General features: G+C 35.8%; 1 protein-coding gene across 1 annotated transcript in view; it reads right to left on the bottom strand.

Moving 5' to 3' along the window:
- Positions 1–18,301, bottom strand: part of CDH18 (cadherin 18) — a gene marked incomplete at both ends in the record, with an annotated part of 338,110 nt that overhangs the window by 123,929 nt on the left and 195,880 nt on the right. The window contains one exon of the mRNA XM_079703309.1: positions 3,558–3,725. Within this exon, the coding sequence (XP_079559435.1) occupies positions 3,558–3,725 (168 nt within the window). The remainder of the gene's footprint in view (positions 1–3,557; positions 3,726–18,301) is intronic.

The following is an 18,301-nucleotide window of genomic DNA, read 5'->3' as shown; positions in this document are numbered from 1 at the left end:
TTTGCAAAGCTTTGCATGCCAGATGTTTAAACCAGAGTCAGTCAGTTATGGTAAAACATGGCTCTCTCAAGTGAAGAGAAAAAAAAAAAAAGTCAGAAGGAGAACTGTAAACAAAACAAAACAAAAACATCTTAAGAGAAACAGTTAGACTACTGGGTCTGTTTGATGACTGATCTTTATAGAATTTGAACTGTTTATAGATTTCATGGTGCATTTCATGGTGCTTCATGAATGCAAGTTCTCATAGCACATCACATTGTTTTCCTCCATGCAGTTTGCAAAGTTTCCCACTATATATCTAGCCACTTGGTGAGTTATAATGCTTGTGGGAAAATTAAAGAATACTTTACTGCAAGCTATTCTTGTCATGGTGACACCAAATCATTCTGAAAGCAGCAATGTGTTTAGTGCAATATGTGTGTACAATAAAATATCTTTTAAACAAATCAGAGTGTGAGGTTCCGGGTGTGTACTGCCTCTGTTTCAAAACACTAAGAGCATCTCAACATGAGGCAGGATTGACAGTTGTCAGTCATTATGCACAGACTGCTACAGATGGAAGACATGTAGATTCCGTTGGATATAATGAGTTAATTCAATGAATGTACGTTTATTCTGTGTCCTTGTCAGGTAAAACAATTGTTTTTCCTATGAACTGATGCTTCAGCAACTATCATCAATCAAAATAAATTAGGAATACACTTTTCTATATTCATCACCATTACAATTTTCTGTTGATTTCTAAAATCAGTTTTAATGGACTTGTCAATTTAAAAATCAGTTTATGGAGAGAAGGAGGGAGAGAAAGAATGGAAGATGTTATTTGTACCAAGATCAAGCATTTATTGAGCCTCTACTGTGTAGAGTTTGAGTTTTTCACTCTATTACAATAAGGGTTATAATATTAATATATATCTTTAAAATAGTGGTGGTAGAATTTATTTGAAAATAAGGTAGGTTGAAAATAAGGTTGGTGTTGTAAATTATAATAAAGTTTATATTTAGCTGAGTTCAACAGCACTTTTCTCATAATGAAATATGTGTATATGTATATTGTGTGGAATAAGGGATAAAATGAATACAAAAGTACACTGTAGGGCTTCCCTGGTGGCGCAGTGGTTGAGAGTCCGCCTGCCGATGCAGGGGACGTGGGTTCGTGCCCGGGTCCGGGAAGATCCCACATGCTGCGGAGAGTCTGGGCCCCTGAGCCATGGCCACTGAGCCTGCGCGTCTGGAGCCTGTGCTCCGCAACGGGAGAGACCACAACAGTGAGAGGCCCGCGTATGGAAAAAAAAAAAAAAAAGCACTATAATTTTGTAAAATGACTTGAAATTTAATTATACTTCATGGCTTAATAATGTGGACCTATCTATGATTTATAATTTTCTTTCAAACATATTTTCTTCATGGAGCAAAAGCCACATAAAAGAACCAGGTCACATAATCTTATCCATAGAATCGATATTTTAAAGTGGCTTTACCTAACTATGAATTAGTCCTGCATTTCTTTAACACTGGTCTTTTTTTTTTTTCTGCTTTATAACAAATTTAATCAGTTATACATAAACATATGTTCCCATATCCCCTCCCTTTTGCGTCTCCCTACCACCCTCCCTATCCCACCCCTCCAGGCGGTCACAAAGCACCGAGCTGATCTCCCTGGGCTATGCGGCTGCTTCCCACTAGCTATCTACCTTATGTTTGGTAGTGTATATATGTCCATGCCGCTCTTTCGCTTTGTCACAGCTTACCCTTCCCCCTCCCCATATCCTCAAGTCCATTCTCTAGTAGATCTGTGTCTTTATTCCTGTCTTACCCCTAGGTTCTTCATGACATTTTTTTTTCTTAAATTGTCTTTTAACAATAGTAGTTTGAGAGAGTATTTAAATTTGACTAATTTACTCATTCATTTAGTAATCATTTATCAAGGGTTCGGCAACGATCTGAATATTTAAGGTTACAAAGACAAGTCAAGCATCATTATTACTTAGAGGGACTCACAGTAGGGGAGATATGCACCTATGGAAATAAACACAGCATAAACGTTCATGGGAAAGTGCTATATAACAGGAAATGAGGGTTAATTAACTCTCTGCTAATTCTGCAACAGAGGTCAGAGAAACTTGTAAGTGGGCTTTTATTTATTTTATTTTTTTATTATTTATTTATTTATTTATTTATTTATTTATTTTCTTGTGGTACACGGGACTCTCACTGTTGTGGCCTCTCCCATTGCGGAGCACAGGCTCCGGACGCGCAGGCTCAGCGGCCATGGCTCACGGTCCCAGCCGCTCCGCCGCATGTGGGGTCTTCCCGGACCGGGGCACGAACCCACGTCCCCTGCATCAGCAGGTGGTCTTTCAACCACTACGCCACCAGGGCAGCCCAGTAAGTGGGCTTTTAAACAAATGCACGTGAGTGTGGAAAATTCTGGGCTGATTTAAGGATGCGCAAACCGTTATGTTTTCGGAACAGGCAGTATTCCACCGTGTATGGAGTGTACTGAGAATGATGCTGAGAGATAAGCCTGGGGACGGCCTTTCATACTGACTTGTGGAGAGTCTTTATTGACATCCCATGCTGTCTACTTCGTTACAGTTTTTAAACAGCATGTGTAAGTAGGACAGCTCCCCTACAGGACTGTTATGATAATTAATGGTTATTCTATAAAATGCCATCCACACTTTCTGCCACATTAGAAATACTCAAATATGTTTCTTTCCCTTTCTGAGGGTGTCATAAACACAATTTCATTCTGAGCTCACAGAACTAACACTCTCTCCCCTTGAATTGCCTGATAGTTTGTGCTCTGTATTCACAAGGTTCATATTCTACTTTGAGATCAGACTTTATTATATTAGCCGTACCCTGTGCTTGGATGGCATGTTTGTGTGTGTGTGTATATGAAAAGTGTTCATTCCTAACTTGCAGGATTTTTTTAAATTTCAGTCACAAAACATGCATTTTTGACTATTTTGCAAGAGTAGAATGCCCTTATCAAAATGTATTATGAATATCTCCATGAATTCCTTAGTAATACATAACTACTTCAGCAAATGCAGGATATCATTCCTTAGTACCACTATCTTATTTTTAGTATTTAACTGTGATGCCAACTGAAATGGCTATCTAACACAGTGACAATTATCTGCCAGGTTCAGGAGACCACAGATGGAGTGATTTCTTTAGTCTTGTGTATAAAAGGAAGACCATGCAAAACAAAATATTCCCATTTAAGATAATAGTAACATGATATTATATGTTCAAGTATAGTTGACCCTTGAACAACATGGAGTTTAGGAGCGTCCAACCTCTATGCTGTCCAAAAATGCGTATAACTTATAGTCGGCCCTTTGTATCCAGGTTCCTCAGTATCTGCAGTTACAACCAACCACAGATCTGATCATGTAGTCCTGTGGTACTTACTACTGAGAAAAATCCATGTAAAAGTGGACCCTTGCAGCTCAAATCTGTGTTGTTCAAGGGTCAACTGTATTTCAATCTGTTTTACATAAATGAATAGTGATAAGTGCAAACCAGAAGAAACAGGTACGTACTTTGAGGAAACCGTGGGGGGTTGTCATTGACATCTGTCAGGGTGATGTTGACCGTAGTGGATCCCGACAGCCCTCCAACTTGCCCAGCCATGTCTTTGGCTTGAATGACCACTGAGTAATGTTCTCTGGCTTCTCTGTCCATATTATGTAAGGCAGTTCTAATAACTCCTGTAATACATATTTTAAACAAAACAGTATGGATTATACATTAAATGAGAAGCAACATAGGTATCTCTCTCTTTTTTCTTTTTTTCTTTTAAGAAAAGTAGTTTTAACTGAAATGCTTTTGAGAGAAAACCAGGCTTCTGAGACAAACAGTACCTTGACAACGTTATTAAAACTGTCTCATCGAAATATTTATTTATAACCATGCATCCCAAACCAATCTATTAGAGGTAAATGAAGATACCCATCTCTTGGTGGTCCTTGGGGTCACTGGCCTCTAGAGGGCAGCCCTGCAGTCCCTGCTCTTTCCTTCTGCTGGTGGCCTGAATATTTCACAACTCATTCTCCTCGCAAGTGTCAGCTGAGATGTTTTGAGTGGAGGTTAATTTTCCTCCTTACAGAACAATTTACTTAGTTTTCTGAGAGGGTTGTCAAAATTTGATGATGAAAAACATTGGCGGAGTGTAGACACTTGAACAAAGATTACAGGCAGGAGGGATTTTAATATTTATCAAGACTAAGAAACTGACTTTTTGTCAGGAAATAACAACTACAATAAGAACTAGATCTAAGTACACAAGCAAAATAAAGTGATGAGATTAGTTCCAAGACTTGCATGTAGAAGTCACATTCTTTTTCTTGTAGTACCAAAAAAGACATTTAATGCACTTTCTCATTAATTAATACTGGATTCAATAAAGAGATACAAAATGTTATATATCCATATGTAGTTATGTGTAGGTAAACACACACACACACATAAATTAGATAGATTTGTCAAAAAGCCTTACATTTAGAAACTGGAACACATTTTCTAGCAGGTCAAGTTTATGCAAGGACTATCAAATATGTCTTAAAATAAAAAAAATTGTCCTCATATACATGAGCCATATTAAACACAAGCATATAAATATATAAGCATATATGTGTTTATATTTATATTTTATATTCATATAAATGTACAATATAAATATATTTGCTACTCCAAACATAGGTTACCATTTAACAACCATCTTTTTACTTTTATTCAAAAGAGTTGGATCAGGTCACTTTTGAGAAAGACACCAATGGCTTCAATCAAACTCACACTTGATTAGTTAATTCACGGGACAGTGCCATTTATAATGACTGCCAACTATAGAGCTTGACAAATACTTTTGCAGACAATATACTGATATAATAGGAGAAAATGGTTTGTATATCCAAGTGGAAAAGACAGTCTTTTAAAGGTGGAAAGGATTAGCCAATCAGTTGTTTTGAATGTAGAACACTTAACCACTTCCTTTTTTTTTTTTTTTTTCCACTGAATTGATTGCACATGCGATGCTCTGAGAGGAGAGCCACAGGCCCCAGGAAAAGAGATCCCCCTACTTTCAAAACTTGTGAACATATAATTGGGGGAATTTAGGAGAACTTTCCTGAAGCTAAATAAGAATGAAAATTATTCTTATCAAAAGAAATTATAATAATATGATAAATGATTCATCTAATTCATGCATATGAAAAAGCCTCAAGCATCCTTACTAAATAGAATGTTTTATCACGTATGGTAATTATATAAGAAAAAAATTAAATAGATGCAGAAAGGAACAAGTTAAGAATTTATGAAAATATTTAATGAAAGAAATGTATACTCTCTGATATTTGAAAAAAATGCCATTCTAAAAAGAATACACTAGAAATGGGACTTGCCTCTGATGTGTAGAAGTATGAGATTACTGCCCAGGATGTTTTACAATGAAATCATTACAGTGATATTTGAAGAATATACATATGTGAAAATAAAATCTGTCATTAAAAAAGTGAATGATAGATAGTTTTATGCAATTTGAATGTTATTCATTTCAGAGGATCAGAGAAGACGAATTAGCACAACCCCTGTTTTACAGCATGGACTTTAATAATTTCATTGCAATTGCCATTATCTCCCTTCTTTTATAATACTGCTACTCTGACATGAAATGGGAAGAAATTTGTCAGCTAAATTTGCTATGGAAAGAAAAGAGCATATCCAGAATTGACACATCTTTCTCAGAAACAATTGTTTAAGGGTTCATTTAAACTCTCTGTTCTCTTGAGAATGGTTCAGTTGCATGTGCTTAGCTATGACCTCCCCTGAAGGCACATAGGTAACTGGGGAATGTTCAGGCAAATTGCTATAGCAACATGATCCCTGTATACAATAATCTTATTCAAACATGTGGCCCAGATGCTTGTAAGTAGGGTAGTCTAGAACACAGCTGATGCACAGTAACACATTTTTTCCTCTTAAGTAGACTTTGTTTTCTAGAGCAGTTTTAGGTCCATAGTAAAATTAAGAAAGTACAGACAGCTACCCTGTACCCTTTTCCTCCTCACACACACAGCCTCCCCAACTAGCACCATTCTGTATTAAAATGATGCATTTTTTACGGGTGATGAGCCTACATTGACATGTTACCACCCAAAGTACGTAATTTATGTTAGGGATCACTCGGTGTTGTACATTCTATGGGTTTGGACACATGCATAATGATATGTATTCATCATTGCAGTATTGCACAGAATAATTTAACTGCCCTAAAAATCCTCTTTATTCCACCTATTCACCCTTCCTCCCCTCAACCTTGGCAATCACTGATCTTTTTACTGTTTGCACATTTTGCCTTTTCCAAAAAGTTGTATAACTGGATTCATACAGTGTGCAATTTTTTTCAGATTGGCTTCTTCAATTAGTAAAAGGCATTTAAGGATCCTCCACGTCTTACCATGTCTTGATAGCTCATTTCTTTTTAGTGCTGAATAATATTCCCCTATTTGGATGTGCCAATGTTTATTCATTCACCTACTAAAGGACACCTTGGTTGCTTTCAAGGTTTGGTGATTATGAATAAAACTGTTATAAACATCTGTGTGCAGGTTTTTGTGTGGACATAAGTCTTCAAATCCTTGAAGTAAATATAAAGGAGTGTGATTGCTGGATCTTATGTTAGGAGTCTGTTTAGTTTTATAAGAAACTGCCAAATTTTCTTCCAAAGTGGCTGTACCATTTTGCATCCCCACCAACAATGAATGAATTTCTGTTGCTTCACATTTTTGCCAGGTTTTGGTGTTGTCAGTGTTCAGACTATCACCATTGTATTAGGTATATAATGGTATCTCACTGATGTTTTAATTTGCATTTCCTTAATGGCACATAACGATGAAAATTGTTCCATATGTTTATGTCTATATGTATGTCTTCTTTGGTGAGGTGTCTGTTAAGGTCTTTTGTCCATTTTTAAAAATCAGGTTATTTGTTTTCTTATTGTTGAATTTTAAGAGTTATTTGTATATGTTAGATAACAGTCCCCTATTAATAAGTCTTTTGCAAATATTGTCTCTGGCTATTACTTGTCTTTTCATTCCCTTGACAGTGTCTTCCACAGTTTAGAAGTTTTTAATTACTTTGAAATCCATATTATAAATTATTTCTTTCATCAATCACAACTTTGGTGTTATACCTAAAGTCACAGCCTAAGATACCTAAGATAGCTAATGTCATCTAGATTTTCTTCTATGTTACCTTCTAGGAATTTTATAGTTTTATATTTAGGTCTGTGACATATTTTGAGTTACTTTTAGCTAAGAGTGTAATAGCTGTGTCATTTTTTTGGCATGTGGTTTTCAATTTATCCCAGCACCATTTGTGGAAATAGCAAGTTTGTCTCCATTGTATAATATTTACCTCTTTGTCAAAGGTCAGTTGACTACATGCATGAGAAACAATTTCTGGGCTCTCTAATCTGTTCCATTGGTATATTTGTCTATTCGTTCATCAATACTACACTGCCTTGATTACTATAGCTTTATAGTCAATATTGAATCAGGGTACTGTCAGTCTTCCTAATTTGTTCTTCTCCTTTAATATTGTGTTGGTTATTCTGGGTCTTTTGATTCTACATACAAACTTTAAAACAAGTTTTTCAACGACTACAAAATAACTTTTTGGGATTTTGATTGATATTCCATTGATAAAGTTGAGAAGAACTGAAAATATTGAGTTTTACCTATCCATGGACACAAAATATGTCTCCATTTATTTAACAATACTTCTTATTTGTTTCTTTCATGAGAGTTTTGTAGTTTTCCTCATATCAATTTCATACCTTTTCTTGTTAGATTATACCCAAGTATTTCTTCTAGGGGAAGCTAACCTAAATCATATTGTGTTTTTAAATCAAAGTCAACTTGTTCACTGCTGGCATATAGGAAAGAGAATGACTTTTATATATTAACCTTGCATCCTGACACCTTGCTCTCTCAAGACTGCATCCTTGAAAATAACTCCCACTGTGGGAAATGTGGGCAGAACGCACATTCCAAGGTCAGAGAAGGGGATGTGGAGTCTCTTATTGCCTGGGTCCAGCTTGCTGGTCAACTGGCATTCACATTCTCTGGATGACCTCCCCCAATATCCATAACAACTACTACAGGTGATTCCAGTGTAAGTGGGTCAAAACTATGTTTTGAAAAACCACAATTAGAAAGACGAAGTTCTGCCATTATGTATTCATACATTTCTTCACTTTTTATTGCCATCTTCTCATGTCAATAAAAGCATGTGTGAGGATATACACATGCGCACAGACAATAAAAAATATGCAATAGTAATATACATTTTTCAAAATTGTGAAGCCTAAACTCATGTACAAGACTAGGATAAACTATATTTACACAGTCCAAAGAAGAACTGATATTTTGTTTTTTTGTTTGGCTTTTCTGCCATGTACCCACGGACCCAGTAATTGTAATATAACTTATATTTGTCTTCCAAATAAACATAATAAGGACTTACCACATGGCCTTTTTATTAAGTAAATTTGTGAAGAAAACAACTCAGAGCAGCTAAATTAATCACCATAAATTATTGCATTGTTTGTTTGTTTAAAAACAAGGAAAACTCTCCTCTTTTCAGTAAAAGCTAGGTAACTGGTAATGGCATATTCTGAATGTTTGATATATTCACTAACAATGTTTACTTCAAAAATTTTAACAGAAATTGTTCCTCTTATTCTCCTCTGATGCTGGGTTGAATCAACAGGATGTCCTTACCCTTGTATCATTTTGTTTGTTTCTTATTACTTTCCTTTTAAACATTGTAGGTGTCCCACTGCCTGCAAATTACCTTTTGACTACTGCTTCCCAATCACGTTGTTATGTAGGGGCCTGTAACTGGGAATGACTCTCTGCTCAATACAGGCTCATAACATTGAAACTCGTCTGTGGTCATAAACATTACTCAATGAACCTGACTCACTAACCCACTTTGTGTTTTTGTTTCCTGACTGATGATATTCATATAGAGCAATAGACCCTCCAAAAATTGTTCTTGTACTTTACCCACTAAAAAGTATTTAAGATGGAAATATACAAATCTAGTTGATTAGATAATACCACAGAAGACTTCAAAATAAAACCCCTAAAAGTTCGGAACAAATAAACAAGCATGACATTCAAATTCCTACAAAAAACTTCAAGGTACATATATGCATTTATAAGAGTAACTGGTAGATTTTCTTCCAGGTTTTAACTACACATACTCATTTTGGCTCAATTGCTTGCTTTGCCTCTGAATTTGTTCAATAGTTCATTCATTCATTGAAAGTCTATTATGTCATTTTGTAATGTCTATTAAAATGTATTGGAGCCCTAGTGTTTCTCTAATGAGGCACAAGGGCCACTTAACAAAATCACATGAAGTGACAATTATCATGCAACTCCAAGGGCACTATTTTAGACCTACTAAATCAGAATCTGGGGAAGTGGGCCCAGCATCAATCAATATTTGTGACAAGCCCCTTCTGTGATTCTCATGAGCAGTCCAATTTGAGATATCCACCTACAGTTGAGAACATATGATATCTGGCCTCAAGGTGCTCATATTTCATTGGAGGATCTGCTCATTTAAAATAATTAATATGTACACTGAGAGGGTTATAAATGCTTAGAAGTTTCAATTTCTACACAATGACACTTAATATCATGGCAGTAATAATTCATCTTTCCAACTACCTAATTGTGATGATCTAGGTACCTGGGAGATTTTTTATGTTATATATTAAATTGCTATTGGTTTCAACATTTAGTATATTATATGCTACTTCTTTTCAACTACACATTATGAATTTTCTCTACTAACTTTGTAAAGATAATGTGGCTTCCATAAATTCCTGTCTACATTGAAATCAAAAACATTCAGACATTGAATCTATATATATGCAACATTACCACAGTTTCAGAAAACTTTTTTCTTCATTTGTCACCAATCCAATGTATATTGAATGTGTCTCTGCTCTATTTAAAATGTGGAATACAAAGACATATAGGATAGAGCTTATAACTTTAGAAGGTCATGATTAGAGTGTTTACAGACAGGGAAATAAATATTCAAATATGGAAAGTTAAGTAATACCGCAAATAGATTTTATTAAATGGAAGACAAAACACAGACTTGGAAGGTTTTAGTCATCAAAATGGATGAGCATGACCAAGGAGTACTTTATGGGACAATGACAAGTTTGTAGGATATGGAAAGGTAGATGGAGAAGTAGAGAATCCATGGAAAGGGGATCTGACATGAACAAAGGTGTGGATATAGAATGTGCATGGCTGTATCGACAACATTGGCTTCATTGGAAAACAGCTGTAGGAGAATAATAGAGATTAGGTACTCATTAATACTCTCAGAATAATTCTAGGTTTTGTTCCTCAAGTGGCTGAAAGTTTGAATAGCTCCACTGATGCCCCTGTGGAAAGTCAAGACACTACACTTCACTACTGGTAAGTTGTTACAGGCTGTGGTTGGGCAGATGCATGGTTATCTCTACGGATAAATTTAGCACATTTCAGACTCTAAAGCTTCAGTGGATAACTGATTAAACTTCAGAATTTTATTTATATTTTCACTATACTATATATTTTATTTTTAAAGAAAAAATATAAGATATATGAAACATTGGCATCCCAGAATTAAAAAAAGAAACATATTTAACTTCAAGCTATGACTCATGTAATTAATGATCCTAAATTCATGAATGTAGACATTTTTATGATTTAGTAGGAAGATTCAATTATTCCTCTTCTAGATTTTTTTCTTCTTACCATTAAAATGGACGGTGAAACGTTTTATTTCTGGTGAGGAGAATAGGATGGTGAGTTCACAGGTTTTGAATATGGGCTGTGACCTAGGCACTCTCTTCAGGTATATAGCTCATATTTTTTCACCATATTCTTCATGAGAGAGAAAGCTCAAAGTTTAAATAACTTTCTCCAGATCAGAAATTTGCAGAAGCTGAAATATAACCCAGGACTTCCTGACAGTAAAATCAGAATGCCACAGTGTCATTAGTTCAAGTAATGAAGTCCTTAACCTTGTAGACCCTTAGGAGAGGCTTGTAGTACTGTGAAAGAGAGAGACAGGGAGGGGTGTGTTTGTGGAGGGAGAGAGAGAGAGGGAGGAGAAGAGGAAGTGGAAAGAGGAACAGTATTATAAAAAATGGGCATTACCTTCTCTATGGATTTGGGGACATAGATCAGACAGATTCAAAGAGAATGTAGTTGTGTTTATTCATCAATAAATATGCTTCTGACCTAGAAGCTTTTATTTCAATATTTTTCTCATTTTTGCATTATGCTTAATATTTATATCTGTTATTAAGGTTTCAATGTGATCTACAACTTCCAAAGACCAGTCTTTCAGTCAATATATTTAATAACCACACTGATAAAATCATAGGTTTGCCAGTGCATTTGTGAAGGCCAAATATTCTATAGACTTGCAGGCTTTCAGCTTAAAAACTCCGGTCAACAAAAATGTACTGAGACAGCACTGCAGGGAGAAAAGTAAATAATAAACTTCAAAAAAGTCTCCCCTGGGCGATGAAATTCCAGTGGTGATGATGATAATGACCATGATAGAACTACTGACAGTTATGAAGTATTTGTTAAGCCTAATGAGGGATATTTATGTTAAATCACTAAATCCTCACACTAAGTCTTCACATCAACTGATTATGGATGCTATTCATATTATCCTTTTTTTTTTTTTTTTTATCAAAGAGGGATTGCAAGAACAGAAAGGTTAAGAAAAGTGCCCAAGGACAGATAGGTATCATACAATCAGTATTTAATCCATGTAATTAGAATTCACAGCCTGCTGTCACAATCACTACCTTCTGAGCTTCTGATTCCTTGTGAGTAAATAGAGGAAAATACAGCAAAAGAGCCTGAAGTAGATTTTGGGAGAATGTCTGCATCTTAATAACGTGGTATCAGAAGAAATATCTGTTTCTCTTGGCCAGTTTGGGTCCTAATGGCATTGGGATCAAAGTTCTGATTACAATCAAGGAAATGTCCAGAAAACGGTGGATATAATGGGTAACCAAATGATCTGACTCCAAAAAATGAGGTTTCAGCATTTTGTTCAACAGGAGAAAGAGTGAGAAACTTAGAAACATAAGATTAATCTTGCTGCAAGTGGCCATTACCTGTTTATGGTCTTTTTGCAGGGTATCAAACACCAGCACCATTAACTGTGGCTGGCATATGATTGCTTTGACAAATACAGTACAGTGGAAGTGATAGTATGAAAATTTCTGCCCTGGACTTAAGACGACTGGAAGCTTCTACCTTGGTATGTATGAACTCTGAGCCTTCAGATAAGTAGTCTAACTACCCTGCTACAGACCACAGAGAGATGCTGTGAGATGGAAAGGGCTAGAGATGCATCTGAGCCCAGTTCCCCAGCTCTTCCCACTGAAGCACTAGGCATATGAGTGAACTCATCTTTGAATGAGTGCAGGTGCCAGCTGAATGCTACCAAGTAACACAGTCAGTGTCTCATGGATCAAGAAATTCCCCAGATAACTCCTGCTCAACTTCTTGACTTCCAAAATCACTGTTGTTTTCAAGGCTCTGATTTGGGGTAGTTTGCAATGGCATTCAAATTTGAAATACACACACAGACACACACATAGAAATTTGCAAACATACATATATACATATACCTATGCATACACATACACATATGTATACACACATATACATACATACATACATACACACATATGTACAAACACACACACACATATATTCCTCACAGGGAAATAAATGATGGTTGGCTTTCTAGATCTACGCTTAACACCATTAAACCAAGACTAGGTGTTCCCTAAATACTATATTCTCTTCTCTCTCCATTACCCTTTCCCTTTCTCTCTCCTTCCTTCTCTTCCTTCTCTTCCTCCCACCCCACCCTTCTCTCCAGAGATGGAGTGCATGTACATATACTATACAGAAAAGCCTATGTCTAAAGTACTACAGCTATAGTACATGTATACATATTTCATGAGTTCAGGTAAACATAGTATTTGGAAGATAAAGAGAAGAGGGAAAATAAAATTGACCTTCATATAACTGATGTGAAATGAACACAGGGAATAAAACTTCTTGTAAAATCTGAAATTATTAAGATTATTATCATCTGGTAATTTGTACTCTATGGGAGTAATAAAATTATATGTGATATTTTTAATTAAGAAAATTATATATAAATGTAATTTCAAATATTTATAATATCAGATAAAATATTTTATTACAAGATACTGAATCCAGATATACTCCAACTTAAATATAAATGTATTGTCTTGGAAAATAATAATGAAATAATAAGAAAGAAATTTAGAAATCTAGAAGTAGTCAAGTATAATTTTCCCAAAATAGCTTATTCATGTGGTTTATTACAAATTTAGGGGCTAAAAATACAAACACAAAAAAAGAATACTAAGTTTATTATGTAGAGATTCCTTGTTTAAATATTGATATATTTTTCTATTACTTTGTTTATTTTTTTCTACAATTTATTTAATTTTTTTAGTTTTTATCATTAGATGGTTAAAATGAATTTAAAAAGGTAAAATGCTTTATATAGGATTTTTTGGGTCACAGATGCTATTTAAGAAATGGTACTTAATATGATTATATCAAAAAACTTTGGAATATTTGTTTTTGAGACAACTATACTTAAAGGCATTTAATTAAGGAAAATATTAAAACATTGCTTTATAAAATATACATATACAAATGACCAACCAGTTCTATTAGTAATGGTCTAGTCGACAACATAGACCTGTAAGTAACTCAAAATTGACAATTCCTCTTGTAATACCAATTTACGTATTGTGTCATCTGCTTTTTTGAATTTTCAAAGTTTTATTTTTTCATTTAGAGAATGATTTTTTCATAATCTAATAATCTAAGAAGCCATTACCATTTGCAGTAAGCTGTATATCACAATATGCATGCTATATGGATATATATGCATATATATTATCTACACGTTATACATATTACATAGAGCAAATAGCAGTACTAAACAAACTTATGTGTCCAATCTATAAAATTAGCCTTCAGTTTTCAAGAGTATGCCTGTAATATGTGTTGTATTTTTTTGGCACATAATTCATGGTTGATTCCTTAAGGCACCTGTGGAGAACTCAAGTGACTATTAAGTGTCTTAGAATAAGAATTAGAATGGGGTCAGGATGATTGTAGTACATTCAAGGAGCAACATAAAAAAGTGCCAATATAATTGAAAAATATGATAAAGTTGTCTTTAGGCTTTCAAGAATGCTCATGCATTCTTACTGCCTTTGATCTTTTAAAGATAAGTCGAAAGTGAAAATATCAATGAGGTATCACCTCACACCAGTCAGAATGTCCATCGTCAAAAAACCAACAGGGCTTCCCTGGTGGCACAGTGGTTGAGAGTCTTCCTGCCGATGCACGGGACGCAGGTTTGTGCCCCAGTCCGGGAAGATCCCACATGCCGTGGAGCGGCTCGGACCATGACCCATGGCTGCTGAGCCTGCGCATCTGGAGCCTGTGCTCCGCAACGGGAGAGGCCACAACAGTGAGAGGCCCGCATACCGCAAAAATATTAAAAAAACAAACTAAAAAAAATGACCAACAGGGACTTCTCTGATGGTGCAGTGGTTAAGAATCTGCCTGCCAAGGCAGGGTACACGGGTTCGAGCCCTGGTCCAGGAAGATCCCACATGCCACAGAGCAACTAAGCCCAGGCACCACATCTACTGAGCCTGTGCTCTAGAGCCCATGAGCCACAACTAGTGAGTCCATGTGTCACAACTACTGAAGCCCATGCACCTAGAGCCCGTGCTCCACAACAAGAGAAGCCACCACAATGAGAAGCCCGTGCAATCCAATGAAGAGTAGTCCCCGCTCGATGCAACTAGAGAAAACCTGCATGCAGCAAGGAAGACCCAACACAGCGAAAGATAAATAAATAAATAAATAAATAAATAAATAAATAAAGCTATGAATAATAAATGCTGGAGGGGGTGTGGAGAAAGGGAACCCTCTTGCACTGTTGGTGGGAATGTAAATTGATACAACCACTATGGAGAACAGTATGGAGGTTCCTTAAAAAACTAAAAATAAAACTACCATATGACCCAGAAATCTGACTACTGGGCATATACCCTGAGAAAACCATAATTCAAAAAGATACACGTACCACAATGTTCACTGCAGCACTATTTACAATTGCCAGGACATGGAAACAACCTAAATGTCCACTGACACATGAATGGATAAAGAAGTGGTACATATATACAATGGAATATTACTCATCCATAAAAAGAAAAAAACTGAGTTATTTGTAATGAGGTGGATGTATCTAGAGTCTATCATACAGAGCGAAGTAAGTCAGAAAGAGAAAAACAAATACTGTATGCTAACGCACATATATGGAAACTAAGAAAATGGTACTGATGAACCTAGTGGCAGGGCAGGGATAAAGACGCAGATGTAGAGAACGGATTTGACACAGGAGTGGAAGGGGAAGCTGGGACCAAGTGAGAGAGAAGCACTGACATACATACACTATCAAATGTAAAATGGATGGCTAGTGGGAAGTAGCCGCATAGTACAGGGAGATCAGCTCGGTGCTTTGTGGCCACCTAGAGGGGTGGGATAGGGAGGGTGGGAGGGAGACGCAAGAAGGAGGGGATATGGGGATATATGTATAGCTGATTCATTTTGTTATACAGCAGAAACTAACACAACATTGTAAAGCAATTATACTCCAATAAAGATATAAAAAAATAATCTAAAACAAAAAAAGTGAAAACATAAAATCAATAATTTAACTATGACAGTCCCTATAATCCACTGGAAATTTAAAAAATGATAAGAGATTAACATGTTTGACAGTATTTGGAGACAGATTATACCTATAGTATAAATTTGACTAGTAAATAATTCAACTTTAGATGTCTGATAGTCATTAATTTATAGATACATTTGTTATTAACTAATGAGTGTCCATTGTGGCTTCAGTAGCACTGAGAGGCAACATGGTAAGATCATAGGAACAGGGAAACTAATTATGAATATTACTTACAAGCATAGTGGCATGTCACATAAAATAAAAGGAACATTAAGTGGCTCAAAAATAGTGGAAGTTTTATAGAGTCTCATTCCTGGGAGAGAGGTTTACTCGTGTGTTAAAGCTTTATTTGTTCACACTCTTCAAAGGTTCAAGTGAGCAATGATAGTAGCTTGGGAACGTTCTTAGCTTTACTAGATGTAAGTATTGCATAAATGAATAATCTGGTACCCTGTTTAACTAGCAGCTAAGTGGTAATAACAGAACGTAGAACGCAGAAGGGTACTACATTCTAAGTTAAATATTGACAAAATATTTGAGTGCTTGTTGAGTTATGTAAATGTAAAATTCTGGTGTTTTTTTACCGTGTGATAGAAAAATGGCATGGTGTTCATTACTATTTGATAACCCAAGGCACAGAAGCTGGATGCATCAATATGTGAACAGATTTTTGTTCCTTTGATGAAGAGAATGAGTTGAAAGCCCTTAACCCTGGAAAGATTAACTGGAAATGATTATTCTTATATGCTTTGTCAAGTGGAGCTTTTAATCAGTACGTGAATATTTTTCTAGAAAAGGATTTCTAAGAAAGAAAAAAGTAGCTGAGGAGCAAACATTGAAGACAACTATGGAAAGAGGAGGAATGACTGGAAGCTGATAAATATGTCATTCTGTTGATTTCTGAGAATACCGAATAATTTAATATGTTGCTCAAAAAAGGAATTTGCATTTAAAAAATTATCAAAAATCGACTCCATGGTAGAAAAATTCAAAAGTCATTATTTTGCCTATGATGAATAGAGATGTGAAACACCAAACAGTAAAATCAGACAGATCAAATAGAAAGTTTCATCCAAATGATAACTTTTACTTTGTTTCTCCAGTGATGATAAAATGGTAGATGAGTAGAAGTGAACAGGCATAGGGATTCTTATATCTCTCCCTGCACTGTGACCAATGTAAATATCTCTATAATCTTTGCATACCACATGCGATAGTACCTGTCATATAAAAAATGAAAAAAATATACCATCCCCGAATTTCTGCAATTCTTGAAGCTAAATCTCTATAAACAAACAAAAAACAACAACAACAAAAAAAAACAGTTGTCTATATATAGTATGAAATAGTTGTTGAGGTGGAGACTTAGGTGCAGGATATTTACTAAGGAGCCACTGTGAAGGGAGCGGAGAAGGAGCATGAATGATGAGAGGGGGATATTAGTCCGGGATGCAGGTCTGACAAAGTTTAGGCAAATGCAGCTGGGGTATACTGCCTGAGTGTCCACCATGCTCAGTCACTGGATGAGGGTTATCCCAGAAATGACGTGGTTTCTGCAAGGTGTTTATCAGCACTCGGGATAGACCTTGAAGGAGCTGTCATCTGGGAGTGAGATGATGAATGTACTCCCCATGCTGGGCTGCAAGTCCTTCTTTAAAGGAGACGTGCATCTGGGTCTACCTCACAGGGAACCTACTTTGCTCTCCCTCATTTCAAGCCTCTCCATTGAAGATGTAAATTATTAAAAATGCTCATGTGATCTTCCCTTCAATCCTATCATTGATCCAATGGATAATGTCTGTTTTCATCTCATCTGCAGCAAACTGGCCACAGTATACTATTCCTACCTTTCCCAAAGACCTCATTGTCTTGTTTCTCTCAATTTTACCATCTTATATTCTGTACTGCCATCACACGAATTTGTTTCTTATCATTATGACAATTTACTTATTTTGGCCACTATTCGTCCTTCCCCACTAAACTAAAAGCTCCACAAGGCCAAAGAGTTTTGTTCATTGCGTTTTCATTGCTGTATCCTCATTGCCCTAAAACCATCCCCAACCCATAGTTGTCCTCAACGGATATTTGCTGAATGAATGAAGTGCCACAAAACCCATAGGAATTCATCATAGCATTAAATTTGGAGTGTAGAATAAAACTAAAATCGATATAAAACAAATAAGTTACTAAATTTAATTTATTTCCTTTGGATATTAAATGTATTAGCTTGCTAGGGATTCTGTAATAAAGTACCACAAACTGGTTGGCTTAACAATGAAGACTCATTGTTTCACAGTTCTGGAAGCTAAAATTCTGAAACCAAGGTATTGGCAGGATTCGTTCTTCCTGGGGTCTGTGAGGGATGGGTCTGTTC

This window comes from Hyperoodon ampullatus (assembly GCF_949752795.1).
Source record: "Hyperoodon ampullatus genome assembly, chromosome: 4".
In the NCBI taxonomy this organism is placed as follows: domain Eukaryota; kingdom Metazoa; phylum Chordata; class Mammalia; order Artiodactyla; family Ziphiidae; genus Hyperoodon; species Hyperoodon ampullatus.
Note: the sequence above shows the minus strand (reverse complement) of the source record. Positions and strands in the feature narration are given on the sequence as shown.